The sequence below is a fragment of the Dendropsophus ebraccatus genome, chromosome 15 (assembly GCF_027789765.1).
Source record: "Dendropsophus ebraccatus isolate aDenEbr1 chromosome 15, aDenEbr1.pat, whole genome shotgun sequence".
NCBI classification, from domain to species: Eukaryota; Metazoa; Chordata; class Amphibia; order Anura; family Hylidae; genus Dendropsophus; species Dendropsophus ebraccatus.
This window is the reverse complement of record NC_091468.1, coordinates 26,642,522-26,659,084: the sequence shown is the minus strand read 5'-3', so window position 1 is coordinate 26,659,084 and position 16,563 is coordinate 26,642,522. Positions and strand designations below refer to the sequence as shown.

Sequence of the window (16,563 nt, the reverse complement as noted above, 5' to 3'; positions counted from 1 at the left end):
CTTGGTAATTTAGGGCTTGCATGCAGCTGCTCAGCCATGCACACCCATGTGTTGATGAGGTTTGGTCTCTGCAGTCATGGAGTCAGCAGTGCTGGTGACTTTTCTGCCTTAGACCCCTCAGCACCCTGTAACGTTACGCGGTTGTCGTAACGTAACCCTTCCACCGCTCACTATTCCAATACATGCATTGTAGATTGTGAACCTCAATGGGAACGGGGGCAATCTGAGCAATCTTTCCTTTGTTTTATTTGCCTTGTATCTCACCCATAGTGTGGAGCGAGATGGTGCAAATAAAGCCTTTTATGATGTCTATAAACTAAGACACGCCTCCATCTGTCACAAAGCAAAACTGCTGCAAATAGTTCAAATGCCTAATACACAGACGTGATAGAAGCAATGATACATCCCCTATACCTACGACCTGTAAGATTATGGCTATATTATAGACTATTGGTGATTATTATTACTCCGCCATCATGGTTACGGTGTATTCCTCATATATCAGCGCCTGGTGAGGACTTTATGCCCCCCCCCCTTTCTCCAGTGATTGTTATGGCTGAGCCCCCTCCTCCACAGGCCCAGCTCTGGGGCTCCACCAGCACTGTAATAACATATTACAGTCTCCTCTCAGGATTTTCCCTCCTCCCTTTGCTGCCTCAAGTGAAAAACACGGCTCAGTCACCATGACGTCACTGTTGTCATGACACCCGCAGAAGAAGACTCAGGCCAAGCCCAGCGCAATTCATCCTCCCGGAGTCTCCATGACAACGGGCGGGTTGCGGGGCGGGGCTCCCACGGAGTAAGCGCCATCTCCACCGGCCCAGAGCAAGGACGCGCGCAGGCAGCAACTGGATCCAGGGGCGTGGCTAAGAGGAGAGTTGAAATAAAAAAATAAGCGGGATGTTACATTAGCCCCTCCCGCATAGGCGGGGCGTAAGGACATTGCAGCCATAGCGCTATAGAAATAGCAAGGCTTTAACCACGCCCCTTAGTGTCGATCCCGCCCATTGGTTGGTTTTCCTCCCACATGCCATTGTTTCTGTTAGGGGGGCGTGTTTGTGAGAGGTGGAACCGCCTTTTGTCGTGATTGGCCCAGGCGCTCCTGCGGTCCAGCCCCTTGGGTGTGGCTCTGTCGTGTTGTGACGCAGCTCCGCCCGGCTTGTACTGCTCGGCTCTGGTGAGGGAAGCGCAAAATGGCGGACGGAGAGCTGAACGTGGATAGTCTGATCAGCCGCCTGCTGGAGGGTGAGTGACCCGGGCGAGCGAAGGAGGGGGCGGGGACCCGAGGGAGCACGGGGATAAGGCCCGGGTGTGCGGGAGCGGAGGGCGGCTGTGAGCGGGATAGCAGTGGGAGGAGGGCGGGGAGAGGATCCCGGACGAGAGGCCCGGGGCACCCGAGCTCCGTCACCTCCGCGCTCAGCGGTCTCCGGCCGGGGCTGTTACCATGGAGACCAGTGAAGGGAAGGAGGAGGGGCGGGGCAGTTAGGGCAGAAAGTGAGAGGTCAGGTGGCCTGGGGTAATAGAGCAATAGCAAAGACTGAGGTGGAGGGGACCCCGATAGTTTCTGGGGGGCAGCAGGCTGTGAGGTCACGTGACGGCGCCTCCTCTATTGTGTCGCTCCTGTCAGAGGTTGGCGCTGGGGAGAGGGCAGAGAGCACACGGGGGGCTATCACCTATAGGAAGGAGGTGCTGACAGACGCTGTGGTGCAGTACAAGGTGCAGCTAATACCTATTGTAATGCTGTACCCCAGACTCCTTACTACAAAGTACTCACACCCCCATCATCTCTAGGTCACTAATACAGTGAGTGCAGCATTAGAGATGGTGGGAGTATCTATCACAGGTGGATAAGTACTCACACCCCCATCATCTCTAGGTCACTAATACAGTGAGTGCAGCATTAGAGATGGTGGGAGTATCTATCACAGGTGGATAAGTACTCACACCCCCATCATCTCTAGGTCACTAATACAGTGAGTGCAGCATTAGAGATGGTGGGAGTATCCGTCACAGGTGGATAAGTACTCACACCCCCATCATCTCTAGGTCACTAATACAGTGAGTGCAGCATTAGAGATGGTGGGAGTATCTATCACAGGTGGATAAGTACTCACACCCCCATCATCTCTAGGTCACTAATACAGTGAGTGCAGCATTAGAGATGGTGGGAGTATCCGTCACAGGTGGATAAGTACTCACACCCCCATCATCTCTAGGTCACTAATACAGTGAGTGCAGCATTAGAGATGGTGGGAGTATCTATCACAGGTGGATAAGTACTCACACCCCCATCATCTCTAGGTCACTAATACAGTGAGTGCAGCATTAGAGATGGTGGGAGTATCTATCACAGGTGGATAAGTACTCACACCCCCATCATCTCTAGGTCACTAATACAGTGAGTGCAGCATTAGAGATGGTGGGAGTATCTATCACAGGTGGATAAGTACTCACACCCCCATCATCTCTAGGTCACTAATACAGTGAGTGCAGCATTAGAGATGGTGGGAGTATCCGTCACAGGTGGATAAGTACTCACACCCCCATCATCTCTAGGTCACTAATACAGTGAGTGCAGCATTAGAGATGGTGGGAGTATCTATCACAGGTGGATAAGTACTCACACCCCCATCATCTCTAGGTCACTAATACAGTGAGTGCAGCATTAGAGATGGTGGGAGTATCTATCACAGGTGGATAAGTACTCACACCCCCATCATCTCTAGGTCACTAATACAGTGAGTGCAGCATTAGAGATGGTGGGAGTATCCGTCACAGGTGGATAAGTACTCACACCCCCATCATCTCTAGGTCACTAATACAGTGAGTGCAGCATTAGAGATGGTGGGAGTATCCGTCACAGGTGGATACGTACTCACACCCCCATCATCTCTAGGTCACTAATACAGTGAGTGCAGCATTAGAGATGGTGGGAGTATCCGTCACAGGTGGATAAGTACTCACACCCCCATCATCTCTAGGTCACTAATACAGTGAGTGCAGCATTAGAGATGGTGGGAGTATCTGTCACAGGTGGATAAGCACTCACACCCCCATTATCTCTAGTACTACAGTTATTGTCCATATTATAGCTGCAGACTCCTAAGTATTCCCACCCCCATCATCTCTAGTACTGCACTCACTATCATTGTATCACAGGTGCCTTACTAACCTAATACAGTAAGAATAGTGAGCACTGTGCTGGGGATGATGGGGGGTGTGAGTACTTATCTGTTATACACAGTGAGGGTAGAGAGTGCAGTACAGGGATGATATGGGGGGGGGGTGAGTAGTTATCTGTTATATACAGTGAGGGGGTTGAGAGTGCTGGGATGATGGGGGTGTGAGTACTTATCAGTCTAAAGCCTCGGCCGATGGTTATTTAAATAGTATAGCCTTTTGCCTGTAGGATGATGGGGGTGTGAATATTTCTAGTCTCAGCTTCTGGTGTTAGTTACACTGCACATTGTTGACCTTTGGCTGTTGAGCTTACAGTCTAAGCAGAGGGATGAGATTGTGTGTGTGTGTGTGTGTGGGGGGGGTCACCTCTAATTTGTTATTGGTTCCATCATTCCCTGCTGTGTTCTGGGTGTCAGGCTCTTGCCCGCAGAGCTTGCTCTCAGGGTTGTGGTAACGGCAGATGTCAACAATACACAAAGGTCTTGGCTACAGAAGGAGGGAGGTGCCAGGCCCAGATCAGAAATGGTGGCCCCGGAGGAGGAGCAGTGACTGATGTACAGTAACAGGAGGGCAGCGAGGAGTCGGCAGACATTTGTCTCTTGGGGGGGCGGGCATTTTTCTTCGTACCTTAGTGAACCAAAGGGAACACTATTCCTGCACTGGGCCGGGTACAGTCGCATGCAGCAGCAGAGATTTCTGCGACTGCTGTAAAAGTGCATATATTCTCTACAAAAACCATCCCATTCAGGTGAACAGAATTTGCTTTCTGTTGCAGAAATATTGCGATTAAAATGCTGCGTGTGAATTACACTGTACAGAGGACAGGTGCAGGCCCTGAAGCTTGTGCTGCATGATGTAGAAACATGTCCGCGATCATTATATAAGTGTTCACTAAACCATGCCTCCACGGCTATTGCAAAACTACAACCCCCAGCATGCTGCCGGAGCCTGATACTTTATAACCGTAGGGGAATCGCAGGTTGGGAGTTGTAGGTTTACAACAACTAAAGAGCCACTGGCTTTCAGGGCATGCTGGAAGTCGTGGTTGTGTAACAAGATACACAGGTTGACAAGCACTGGGTTACATTGTGTATGCTTGGTTACTCCAGTCACCTGTAGTTTACAGACGGGGGAGGGGCAGTGCCTGATGAAGCAGGGGGTGCTGACAGCTGGGCTATTCAGTGTCCAGACGTCTGTTTAGCCATGTAAACTTTCTGTACCCCTCACGGCTGCTAAGTGTAGCTCCCTCTTATCTGTTGCTGTGGGCCTGGATACTTTGGTGTGGTCACGATCTGTAGTCTGGTGGTCTGTTATCATGGTGGTCCTTCTGCTCAGTCAGCAGTGCTGTGGTGGACGGTCAGATGCCAGTCTGCTGGATGACCTAGCACAGCAGGTGTATAACATAGATGGTACGACCTATCGGTGCTGAGCAGCTGTGGTGTCTGCTGTGCTTTGCTGCATAGCATTTTGGGGTTGTGGAGATGCGGAATGACTTCTCCAGACCCCCTCAGTCCTTATGACTGGAGCTCACCGGTGTGCAAGACCTGGGAGGTTCCTCCGCACAATGCCTCCATACATAGTTACACTGAGACTGTGCTGTAACATCGGGCCCCAGGCGTCTACTGCGCGGCAGGAATCGCTTACATGGCAACTTGCTCATTTTAGGGGTTACCTGCCTGGCTGTTATATTGGGGTCACTGAGACATTGTCCCCGAGAGCTGTTGTGGTTGACAGAAGGTGGGGAAGTGTCCTGTCTACATAGGGAAGATTGTAGCAAGGACTTGGCCAGGGTGGAGTATTCTGTTGGGAGTATACAGCTGTACTGAAGTAACAGGCTGTATATTGGAGCTCTGCTGCTCCAGGTGATCTCCACAGGTTGGGACTTTCGCCTTTTCGCCCAGGTTAGGACTTCCGCCATGTACAATGTACATTCTACCAAATAAGAATGGGTTCACACTACGGAATCCACGCGGATAAGTTCCAGCGGATCCTGTCGTGAGCGGGGATGAGCAACGGAATCCGTAGTCAGTCTCATTACTTGGTGACACGGCTGCATTGCTGACACTGTATGCCCCGACACTATGATCAATGGCTGTGTGACCAGTTGTGAGAATTGAGCTTCCTAGCAAGCACGGACACTACAACTCCCATCATGTTCTGGGGACTGCAGACATCAGTCTGATCCATTTATTTATTTTTTTTATTGACAATGTATCCTAGATACAGAGGGTAATGCGAGGAGCTCGGCAGCCATGGACCATGGTGTTCACAGGGTGTGCGCTGGGTGTGTTTCTTTGCTCAGTGACTGTTTAGTATGAGTAACACAGTGGCTGACTGATACCTGTGGTCATCTTTGATGCCTCCAATGAGTGTTCCCCAGCCTATGCCCCTCCAGCTATGGTAGAAATACTACTCCCATCATGCTCCAAGGACCTGCACGTCTTCAGCTCATGCAAAACTACCATCTTGCCTTGGCAGCCTGTGGATCTACAACTCCCATCATTCAAAAACCTATGGCCTTCCAGCTGCCCTGATGTCTGTGGCTCTTCAGTTGTGGCATACAGTGTCACCTGTGGATATTCATCTTAGAAAAACTACAACCGCTATCTTGGGAACCCATACCTTGCAGTGCCGCTTCTAATGCTTTGTCTATTGGTCTCAGAGTAAAATCTATAAGGACCCTTGTGCGTGTGCCCGGGACCCCCCTGTGACCGAGGAGCTGCACTCATTGTGGACATCACCAGTTACGTCACCACTACATAGAGATGCATATATTTGTGCATTCATTGATTTTCAAATTAGAGTAAACAGGATGACGGATGAAATATAACAGGACTAATGCCGCCAGGACCTTAAGGACGAGCATAGAAAGCTATTGATCTTCATCCTTTGCACCGACTGCAGTTTGGAAGGAAGTGACGTCTCTGGAGAGCTCGGGGCCGAATGTTCTCAGAAGGAGACGCTTCTACTATATTTGGCCATAGTTTGGAGAGAGCTGAGATTCCCTCACGTTTCACATCTCTGAGGTTTCATGTATTTGTCAGCCGTTCCCCTCAGTGTGTCTTTTCTGCAATAAGATTCATGGTGGTAATGCTGTGAGAGCGACTTTCTATTGTTTGTCCATCGAAAAGTAGAAAAATGTTCCTCAAAGTGAATGTGATGTAACTTAGTGATATGATAGAGCACAGAACTGAAGCTAATAGGATTTGTTGTGTTTTGGTGATATTCAAAGAAATCTCATTCTATCCGCCCCACGTCTTGTTACTGGAGGTTTAGGTTCTAGGGCAGGGATAGGGAACCTTTGGCCCTCCAGCTGTTGCAAAACTGCAATTCCCATCAAGCTAAAGCTTTGGCTGTCCAGGCATGATGGGATTTGTAGTTTTGCAACAGCCGGAGGGAAGAAGGTTTTAGGGGTAGGTACTGCAACTGTTACAAAACTACAACTTCCATCATTTCCACCTGGAGAGCAAAGGACTGTCAGGGTATGTTGAGAATTGTATTACAACCACTGGGCACCCCAAGGTAGTTAAGGTTTGATTGGAGTTGGGGACCACTGTTCTAGGGGAAGGTGACTAAAGCTAGCCATGCATGATCCTACGAGATCTGTGTCACAGTGCATATAGACTTATGCTAAGTTTACACGGAGCGATAATTGGCCCGATCACACGATTAACAATTTCGAAGTAACAATTTTTTTTTTATACCGATCCGATCGCCACCCCCGCTTATCTGATCGCCGCCGCCTGGGCCACGAGCATACGTTACCTGCCCCGCGTAGCAGGTCTTCAAATCCCGGCTCCCCTCTTCAGCGCATTGATTGGCTGAAGAGATGAGCCGGGAATTTCAAACTGCTCCTCTTTAGCCAATCGGTGCTCCTCTTCAGCACTGATTGGCTGAAGGGGAGCCGTTTTGAATTTCCCGACTCCCCTCTTCAGCCAATCAGTGCTGCCTTGCATGAGCAGAAAGCAGCTGCGGCTCTGGAGGACTCAATTACTATGGTGTGTATGTAATTCCAGATTTCTTCTGTAGTGGTGGCTGCTGCCAGATCTTACCTTCTCCATGTGAGGTTTGCTGATCTGTCAATGGCTACGCAGCAACTTTGGCTAAGTGGATTTGCATTGCATCTTCAAAAAGTGAATGGGGTGGTACTGCCTATAGCAGGTGACCGCTGTCTCCCGTCTTGCTATCTGCACAGACTTAGGGCCCTATTACACAACAAATTATCTGACTGATTTTTTTTTATTTTTTGTTTTAAGCCAAAGCCAGGAATGGATTTGAAAAGAGGAGAAATCTCTTTCCTTTTATTACCTGGCTTTGGCTCAAATAAATCTGTCAGATAATCTGCTTGTGTAATAGGGCCCTTAGGCTGTGGGCGCAATCACATGCGGGATGCAGCAGGATCTCATTCACTTTTGTTAGCTGCAATGTTGCGTGATAGATTTTGGCAGTACCAGCTATACCACCACACAGCCTAGTTCTTATTATATCCAGAGGAGACTGGGCCTCAATCTGTGCTTTTCTGACTGTAGCACAACCACAACTCCCAGCATGTATGGACAGCCAGAGGCTCCTAGATTTCTGGGAGTTGTAGTTTTACCTCAGCTGCGAAGCCTCAGGTAGAATTGCTCTAATAACTAGTGTGTCCTCCTGACCTGCTGGAGTTGCTAGTTCAGGGATTTCCTAAACGCTTATCGTGCAGTCTCCTATACATGACTCCAGTGTGAAATCTTTCCGTCCTCACTCCTTGGCCGCTCTGTCATCTATCGGTAAATGTCTGCTGGCAGGTTGGTTGCTCAGTTGTAGGCTTGCTGTGCTGTTTTTAGCCCGTCGGTGCGGGGTGCCCTTCATGCGGGCCGTGATGTCGCTGAAATGCAATCCTCCTGGTATATTTAGCCAGCAAGTGACCTCCATGTGTATTTGCTGCTGGCTCAGGGTCTTGCTTACCCGCTGGTGGGTTTTGTATGATGGCACAGGTTGTATGTTGTGACATGACACAGGAAGAAGCGGCAGTGCCCACTACTGACCTGGTGCCAGGTTCAGCGTATTATCCGGCCTCTATCAGGTCTAATGACAAAGTACAAAGTGCACCTATAAATGTCACCTGCAAAGATCAATGGAGGTGTAATCAGTTGTCATAGTAATATGGTCAAAAATACAGTGACACGTATACATGGATCATTATACAGATATATAACACCAGCTGGAGCAGGGGTCATACATTCAATACCCCTAGCTACCCAGTCCCTCTAGGTCTCGCATACATTAGAAGGCCCTCCTGGTTATATAATGCTCTCTGTGATGTCATGATGGCCATGTATGTGCAGCATTACATGTGTGTGCGTTTGCAGGCCATCAATAATGTATTAGGGCTTTAGCCGGCCCAGCTTTCTCCTGGGAACGCCACCTATGCGCCTGGTAATCCTGCTATGAAAGGAGCATTTCACTTCAGCTGATCCTCCAAGAACCAGGCTGGAATTCTTCCCGCTATTACTTATATAGATATTTTTTTTTTCTCTACCCATTTGTTTGTTCTGCACACGGGGAAATATATTTTTTTCACATTTCCCAACCTCTCGGATACAGATCCTTTTAGTTTCATGCAATGGCACAAATTAAAGGGGGTCAGGGACAAGGACCTTACTCAGCAGCTATGTGATCAGCGGATCGGCCTAATCTGGTAAACAGGTTCACGTGGCATCGGGTGTTTATAGAGAAGGGAAGTAACTGAACCTATAGGATTAGAGACTAAGTACCTGGTAGTGTAATTGGTTTATCCGCTTTCATCAAATCAGGTATCCCATTAATAGGGGCCAGGAAAGTATATAAATGCCATTCTATATACAGTGATCAATTACCTCAACTGAGTTACTGTGTGAAGACATTACTTATCCTGTACTGATCCTGAGTTACATCCTGTATTATACTCCAGAGCTGCACTCACTATTCTGCTGGTGGAGTAACTGTGTACATACATTACATTACTGATCTTGGGTTACATCCTATATTATACTCCACAGCGTAGTCTGCTACAAACCAGCCCAGCAGATGCCAGGAGTACACTTTGCAGTGTGTCACATCTATTGGGACAAGCACTGCAGCTTTATTAGTCAGAATTTTTTAGAATATTAACAATAAATTTATTAATTGACAGCTAGTGGAGTTCTTGAATAAAAAGGTAAATTATGAAAGCTTTGGTTGGTCTTCTGGGGGAGTAGACATGGCAGCCAGTATCCGCTTTTGGGGTCCCAACCATAGCTTGTGCTCCTGTTAGCTTACCACCCTGTCTAGTTGTTGTATCTCTGCTGACATCATTGTGGAGCTCCCCTTTTATTGTATGTCAGTGCTGTATATGCAGTGTTATGCCAGGGGTGGCGTGCCTTTGTAGTTAGCAGTCTGGGGGCGACGCGTCTGTACAGAAGGACGTTACGTTTTATACTGGAGGTGTGTATCGGGGTGACGTCAGATCCATAAATCCTCTGACCAGGCCGTCGCTTATTAAACTTTTATTTCCTGTCACACAAACTGCCTCCTTTGTTGTTGTATGTGTCACGTAACGCTGGGCGGCCATGTCTGTGATGGCGCTAGGTGATGGATCAGACCAGCTTACTCTTCTCCTCTTATATAATGGTTTATTCTTTCCTATTCCTGTGGTCCAGCATGGTAAAGTTCCGCTGTCTCAGCCAGTGATTTTCCAGCCGGCTGGACAGAACAATAGATTGGCTCATCCACTGCTGACTGGGGATAGTTACTCAAACTCGCAGGGGTTAATGCAAGACCTTATTGTTCTGGTAGGATGTGAATAGATCACTGATGTGAGTGTTATGCTGCGTTTACACGGAACGATTATCGTTAGAATTTTCGCAAAAAAACTCACATTTGAGCGATAATCGTACCGTGTAAACACAGCAAATGATCAATCGGCGAGCGAGAAATGGTTCATTTTGATCTTTCAACATGTTCTTAAATCGTCGTTCGCTGAAAATTCGCAGATCGCTTCGTGTAAACAGTCTTTCATCGATTTACCCTATGTAAAAGATGGGCTTAAGCGATCTTAAAAACCATCGCAATAACGATTTTTCTTACGAATTTTCAAACGATTTTTCTAACAATTTATTCGTCTAAACACTGATCGTTATAAAAACCAAATAGTTGCTTCAAAATCATTGGGCGAATTATCGCTCCGTGTAAATGTAGCATTAGGGAGGTGTATTACTAATCCAGGGTGTAAGTACTGCACAGGCAGCTGCTGCAAGGCCCCCGGAGAGAAGGGCTCAGTCCAGGCTGATCATATGGGATGGTGAGAACCTGCACTGGGACGTGGGCTCCTGACGTACTGCAAAGGTAGCAACAAAGTGTGCCAAAGTGGTAGAAAGAGGATGGGGGCACCAGGACCACCTGTCCTGACTGGTTAGAGGTTTGGCGTTGTCAAACTGCACTTTAAGTGATACTGTCACCAACCTCAGGGGCGTATTACACAGCTCGATGACATGATGTAAGCAAGCGCCGGTCTGTTAGATCTGCATTTGCTTACTGAGCCCATATACAGCTCAATAATCGTTCAGCAAGGTGTGTGTGTGTATATTATATGTATATATGTGTGTATGTGTGTGTGTATATATAATTAATTACAGGGCTCCAGACTAAAAAATTTACCTGGGAGCCATTGGCTCCTAACCTGAAAAATTTAGGCGCCAAATAGAATATTTGGTCGCCAACATTTTAAACCATGTAAAATTAATGTTATGTTAAATGGGACTTACTGTGTGCAGAGGCCACGGCAGCATCCTCCTTTAGATCATTTCTTTTCTTAGTTTGAAAACGTTCAACATGGAAACTTGCAACTTGACAACCATATACAGTCTGACTCAGTACTTCAGCTTCACTTGGCTAGCCTTTTAATGAGGCTTACTCTTCTGAACTTGAACTTAAAGGGAACCTGTCGACCCCCGTGCCGGGGTGACAGGCTCCCAACCCCCAGTTAGAACCCCCTATATTCACCTCATCGCGTCGGGTCCTGCTTCTGAAGATGGTCGGGTCACTGAGATCTCAGCCGCTGCAGCTCGGAGTGCGCTGAGAGATGAGTCCAACGCTCATAGAGAATGACAGGGAGAGTCCAGCGCTCCGTCATTCTCTATGAGCGTTGGACTCATCTCTCAGTGTGCGCGCCGGGCTGCAGCGGCTGAGATCTCCGTGACCCGACCATCTTCAGAAGCGGGACCCGGCGCGATGAGGTGAGTATAGGGGGTTCTAACGGGGGGTTGGGGGCTTGCAACAGTCTATACATACTGAGCTAGACTTATGACTGCAGCCATAGTGACCCCCCCCAAAAGATGTGTATATAAATAGATATATCTCTCACCTAGTGACTAATGCAAGTGACCCCTTACAATACAGACACCTGAGGGGCCCTGATAATAATAATTGTGCATATATCTATCTCCCAGTGTCTGCAGCCAGTTTGCCCTACACTTATAGATGGCCCCCTCCCCTTATAGAGGACCCCCTCTACCCCCATTATAGTTGCCCCCTCCCCCCCCCCCCCATTATAGATGCCCCCTCTTCTCCCCGGCTTATAGATACCCCCTCCCCTTATAGATACCCCCTCCCCTTATAGATGACCCCCTCTGCCCCCCCCCTTTCCTCTATGGTAAGCAGTATTTAAAAAAAAACAAACACACAAACTCACCTGACAACCCGCTACCCCGGTGATCCTCTTCTTCAGGCGCTGTCCCCGGCTGATGCGCGGCTGCCGGGGGTGTCCCGTCCTATCCCCGGCAGCGCGGCGCGTCAGTGAGCTCCCTGTACGCCGGGGCTGTGACTTCTGACACAGGAAGCGCCTCTGACGTGCGCTTCCTGTGCCGGAAGTCAGGGCCCCAGGCAGCTCACTGATGCGCCGCGCTGCCGGGGATAGGATGGGACACCCCCGGCAGCCGCGCATCAGCCGGGGACAGGATAGGACACCCCCGGCAGCCGCGCATCAGCCGGGGGCCCGGACTTAAAGAGACAGCGCGCCGCCACCGGGGACAGTCGCAAATGGCGCCCAGATTAATAAATCTGGGCGCCATTTGCAAAATGTCAGTCGCATTGGCGACCGTTTTGGTCGCCATCTGGAGCCCTGAATTAGTGTGTAATATAGTTTGTTAGTGATCCCTGGGCAGCCCTTGCCAAATAAGTTTAAAATGATAAACTTCTCCTTTCCTCTCCATGCTCCCTTATGTCCTGCTAGCTTCGGCCTGCTCTCCATGGTGTCTGAAGTGACAGGTCGCTCAGCCACGCGTGGGGAGTGGGCTGAAGCTCTACTATAGAAAGTGGGCTGAAGCTGGCAGGACATCAGGGAATTTATATTTAGGTATATAGTTCTTTTTTTTTTTTTTTTTTTTACACACTGCCATCGGCCACGCATTGCTATTACACGTAGTGATGTGCACCCAGCAGCCAATGATTTTAGGTCAGAATCAACACACACGATCAGCCGATAGCTGTCATCAGCTGATCGCTGTCTTTGTAAGGGTCCATTTACACAGAAAGATTATCTGTCAAAGATTTGAAGCCAAAGCCAGAAACAGACTATAAACAGAGATCAGGTCATAAAGCAAAGTCTGAGATTTTTCCTCTTTTCAAATCCATTTCTGGCTTTGGCTTCAAATCTTTGGTAGATAATCTGTCAGATCATCTTTCTGTGTAAATGGACCCTTACACTGAGTGATGATCTGCTGAATCCGCCCTTACTCTTGCTTCATTTCATCGATAGTGTCGCCTCGTCAGGGCTTCACGACAGTTGGGTCCCATCTCCCCGCCTAAGTGACACTGTCCTCCAATAAAATGAATAGATTTTAGAGCAGAAAGAAGACACTGACAAGTGGTGGTCAGGTATATATTGAATGTGCAGCTTTTAAGATTGTGTATAATGCGGAGAACTGCATATAGATTATGGGGGGGGAGGACAATATCACTTTAAAGGGGGACTTTGCTAATCTCCTTTTTCCTATGTGCTCCACTCATTGTAAATGGGGAAGAGATTTTTTTTTCCCCATGATTGACCCATGTAAGGTGTAGAATCTGCAGCAGTAGTGCCGGGTCAATGTTTTTGTGTGATATAAGGGCTTCTGGGAAACTTACAGGGCTTGTGTCCCCATTAATGCTTATGCTTTATCCACCCAGTAGTGGCTAAATGTATGATCCCCGCAATAGGCGGTCATGCATCTACTTTCTGGATGGAGGGGCGGTAATACCCCATGTGCCCTGCTGTCTATAGAAGTGTCAAAGATATCGGTGTTCATTTTGTGTGCATTTTATCTGTGGGGTTAGCAGTTAGGCACCCCTATTAAAGTGAATGGACTTGCTGTGGGTAAACTTTGGTATATACCACCTATAAATAAACAATGCTGGACAGTATTCTACATATAAAACAATTTTTAAACAATATAAATTTTCTTTGTATGTAATAAAGTATTTTTTGATATATGTAGAATACTGTCCAGCATTGTTTATTTATAGGTGGTGTGCATTATTTAGATGCTTATGGACATAGAACTATTGGTAGTTCAATTTTGTCGGTTAATTTAAACTTTGGTATATGTCTACGTACTGGCATCATCCACCACATACACAGAACTTTTATAATGTGAACATACCCTTACATTTTCTCCAGAAAGTAACAGTTGATCCAGCAATTTAGGGTTAACTTTCCAAACTTTATTAAATGTTCCTAAAAATCGAAAGATAACGCACACATGCAGACACCCCAGGCATCCTAGACGCGTTTCTGGCACCCTTTGTCACATTTCATCCCATGTTTGGGTAACACTGCCAGTCATATGTATGAAAGTTTGGGGTGGTGGGCCTAATGCGTTGCCCTGAGGTTGACGCCATAGGCTTTAGTCACACCTTTGAATGGTTCCTGTCAGGTTTAATTGGGGAAAATAAAGTACAGCATGCAGGGCAAATTTCAGCACTGTCTTGGTTTCTGCTATAATAAACTGATCCTTACAAGTGCTGTGAAGTTTAGTAACACACTTCTATGATAGATGACTGTATCTGCTGTTTGTGTATATCAGTTGTGTGGATGCACATGGGGTCACAATAGTTCTCAATTCTTATTTACCTTGAGTTGTAGATCTAGAGCCGCCCTAATATAGATCCTCAATAGCGTGTGTAGTGTCTGACCTGTCCCGGCCTGTGCACCTCGCCTTGGTGTAGGGTGTCCTCGCTGTATCGCTTACATAGCCCTCTGGCTGCAGGAAACACGAGGTGTTGCTATGGATCTGCCGTCCTGGGTTTATGAATAGCTCATTGTACTGCCGGCGTCCTGCCACACACGCAACTTATCTGCCATCTGCAGGAATGAATGCTTTATCGTGTGCCATACTGGAAGGTGCCAGCGCAGTAAGAAATAAAGGTGGAATTATCCCCTGTACAGAGGACATGATTGCCCACTTACATTATAGGTGTGGAGAATCCAGTGACTAAAAAAACTCTACACAATGGCGTGGATTTAACTGGTCTCATAGGATTGCTATGCTTTACTGGCTAATGGGGTGTGTACAGAGGAGATGTATAGGGAATGCCATATCGGTCAAGATTTTTTGGTTATTGATCGATGTTGTGTCTGGTTTGTCATTTACCCCCGGATTCACCAGGCTCCAGCTATAGTAATATATAATCTTTTATATCTCTTTTTATTAAACTTTCACAACAGCCATATTAAGAGTGTTCCCGCAGATTGGAAGATCTCGCTTTACACAAATATAAGACCTGGACCTATACTTATCGTTGTTCGTTCGCAAATTGTTCGCATTGAATAAGACATTGTTCGGTCGTTCGCAGTAGTGACGAGCGCTATAGCAGCAAGAAGATGACCGCAAGAACGATCATAAGTAATTATCGTTCCATGTAAATGGGTGAACGATTTCAGGTCTTTTGCAATAGCGGTCGATTGAGATTGTTTATTGTTAACGATTATACGAATGATAATCGTCCGGTGGAATAGGGCCCTAAGACTTTCTCCTGAGAGATAAGCCGCCACCAGAGGAACCTGGTATCTGCTTACCCCTCCCCATTCCCAATCAGAATACATAAACTTCCAGAGGAATTGTGAGGGGTAGCTGTCGGACAATAAGAACCTTTTTGTCCTGCCTCATGTGATACTTTGCTTAAGGGGGTTATCCGGGTTGTGAATGAGAATACAAGAAACAAACAGTTCCTTACCTCTCTGATCCTGTGCTCATCCCACATTCAGGCTGTGGTCGGCACCCTGGTATTTTCACTGCTGCATCCAATCAGTGACCTTGTTAGTCATGTGATCTGCAGTAATGGATGCCAGAAGGACAGCATGGGGTTGATTGGCTGCTGCAGTCACATGTTGTTCTCTTCAAAAGTCCATGTGGCACCTGGCGTCTGAGTGTAGGATGGGAGAGGTAAGTAACTTGATTTGTTGTTTTATCTTGTTGGGGCTCTTTTAAAAATGATTGTTTTTTTTTTACAACATGGATAACCCCTTTAGGGCTCCTTTCTCATTACATTTAGGGTGCCTTCACACCTACTGGATCCACAGCGGATCTCACTTCTGCGGATTCGAAGCAAGAACCGCTGCGGATCCGGTATTGATTTACCCCTATGATAGCACATATTCGCAGCGGGATTGACATCCCGCTTTGAATATGTGCTTTAGCTCCCTGGTGCCCGCAGCCCCGCTGTCGCATCCCCCATCCCCGGCGGCGGCACTTCTCCAGCGCGCGGCGGCGCGGCTGCAGTGAGGCTCCCGGCTCCGGTCCTGCTCAGCTGATGGGGGGGGATGTGGCCAGGATGGGGGGGGCTGCGCCGGGGATGTGACGGCGGGGCTGCGGGCACCAGGGAGTTAAAGGGAACCAATCACACAAAAATTGGCTATAAAGCTAAGGAAACGTGCTGGTAGATCAGCCAGCACGCTTCCTAACCATCCCCCTGTCCCCTCCGTCCCCTGTACATAGAGCCCGCAAAGTTAGTTTATTAGTCTCCCGGGCTCTAAGCAAATTACCTTGTAAGTAGTCACGGTGGGCGGGCGGCTTCTTCAAGTAGTCACTGTCCTAGGCCGGCTCCGGCGCTGTAATCACGCCCCTCTGGACGTGTGTAGAAAGCGCCGCATGGTGACGTCATTAGGGGGGGGCGGCATTGCACGTCGGCCTGCCTGACGTCTTTACTAAGCTGCGCATGCGCAGTACTGTGGATGAAGCCGCTGCTGTACTACGCCGCGCAGTACCGCAGCGTCTTCTCCGGTTGCACTGCGCATGCGCAGCTTAGTAAAGACGTCGGCCAGGCCGATGTGCCCCCCCCCCCCCCCCCCCCCCAATGACGTCACCATGCGGCGCTTTCTACACACGCCCAGAGGGGCATGATTACAGCGCC

The 16,563-nt window shown here is 48.2% G+C and overlaps 1 protein-coding gene across 1 annotated transcript in view; it reads left to right on the top strand.

Moving 5' to 3' along the window:
- Positions 1-1,106: 1,106 nt before the first annotated feature.
- PPP1CB (protein phosphatase 1 catalytic subunit beta) overlaps positions 1,107-16,563 on the top strand; it is a 36,244-nt gene continuing 20,787 nt past the window's right edge. Inside the window, exon 1 of the mRNA XM_069955437.1 lies at positions 1,107-1,245. Within this exon, the coding sequence (XP_069811538.1) occupies positions 1,194-1,245 (52 nt within the window). The 5' untranslated portion in view covers positions 1,107-1,193. The remainder of the gene's footprint in view (positions 1,246-16,563) is intronic.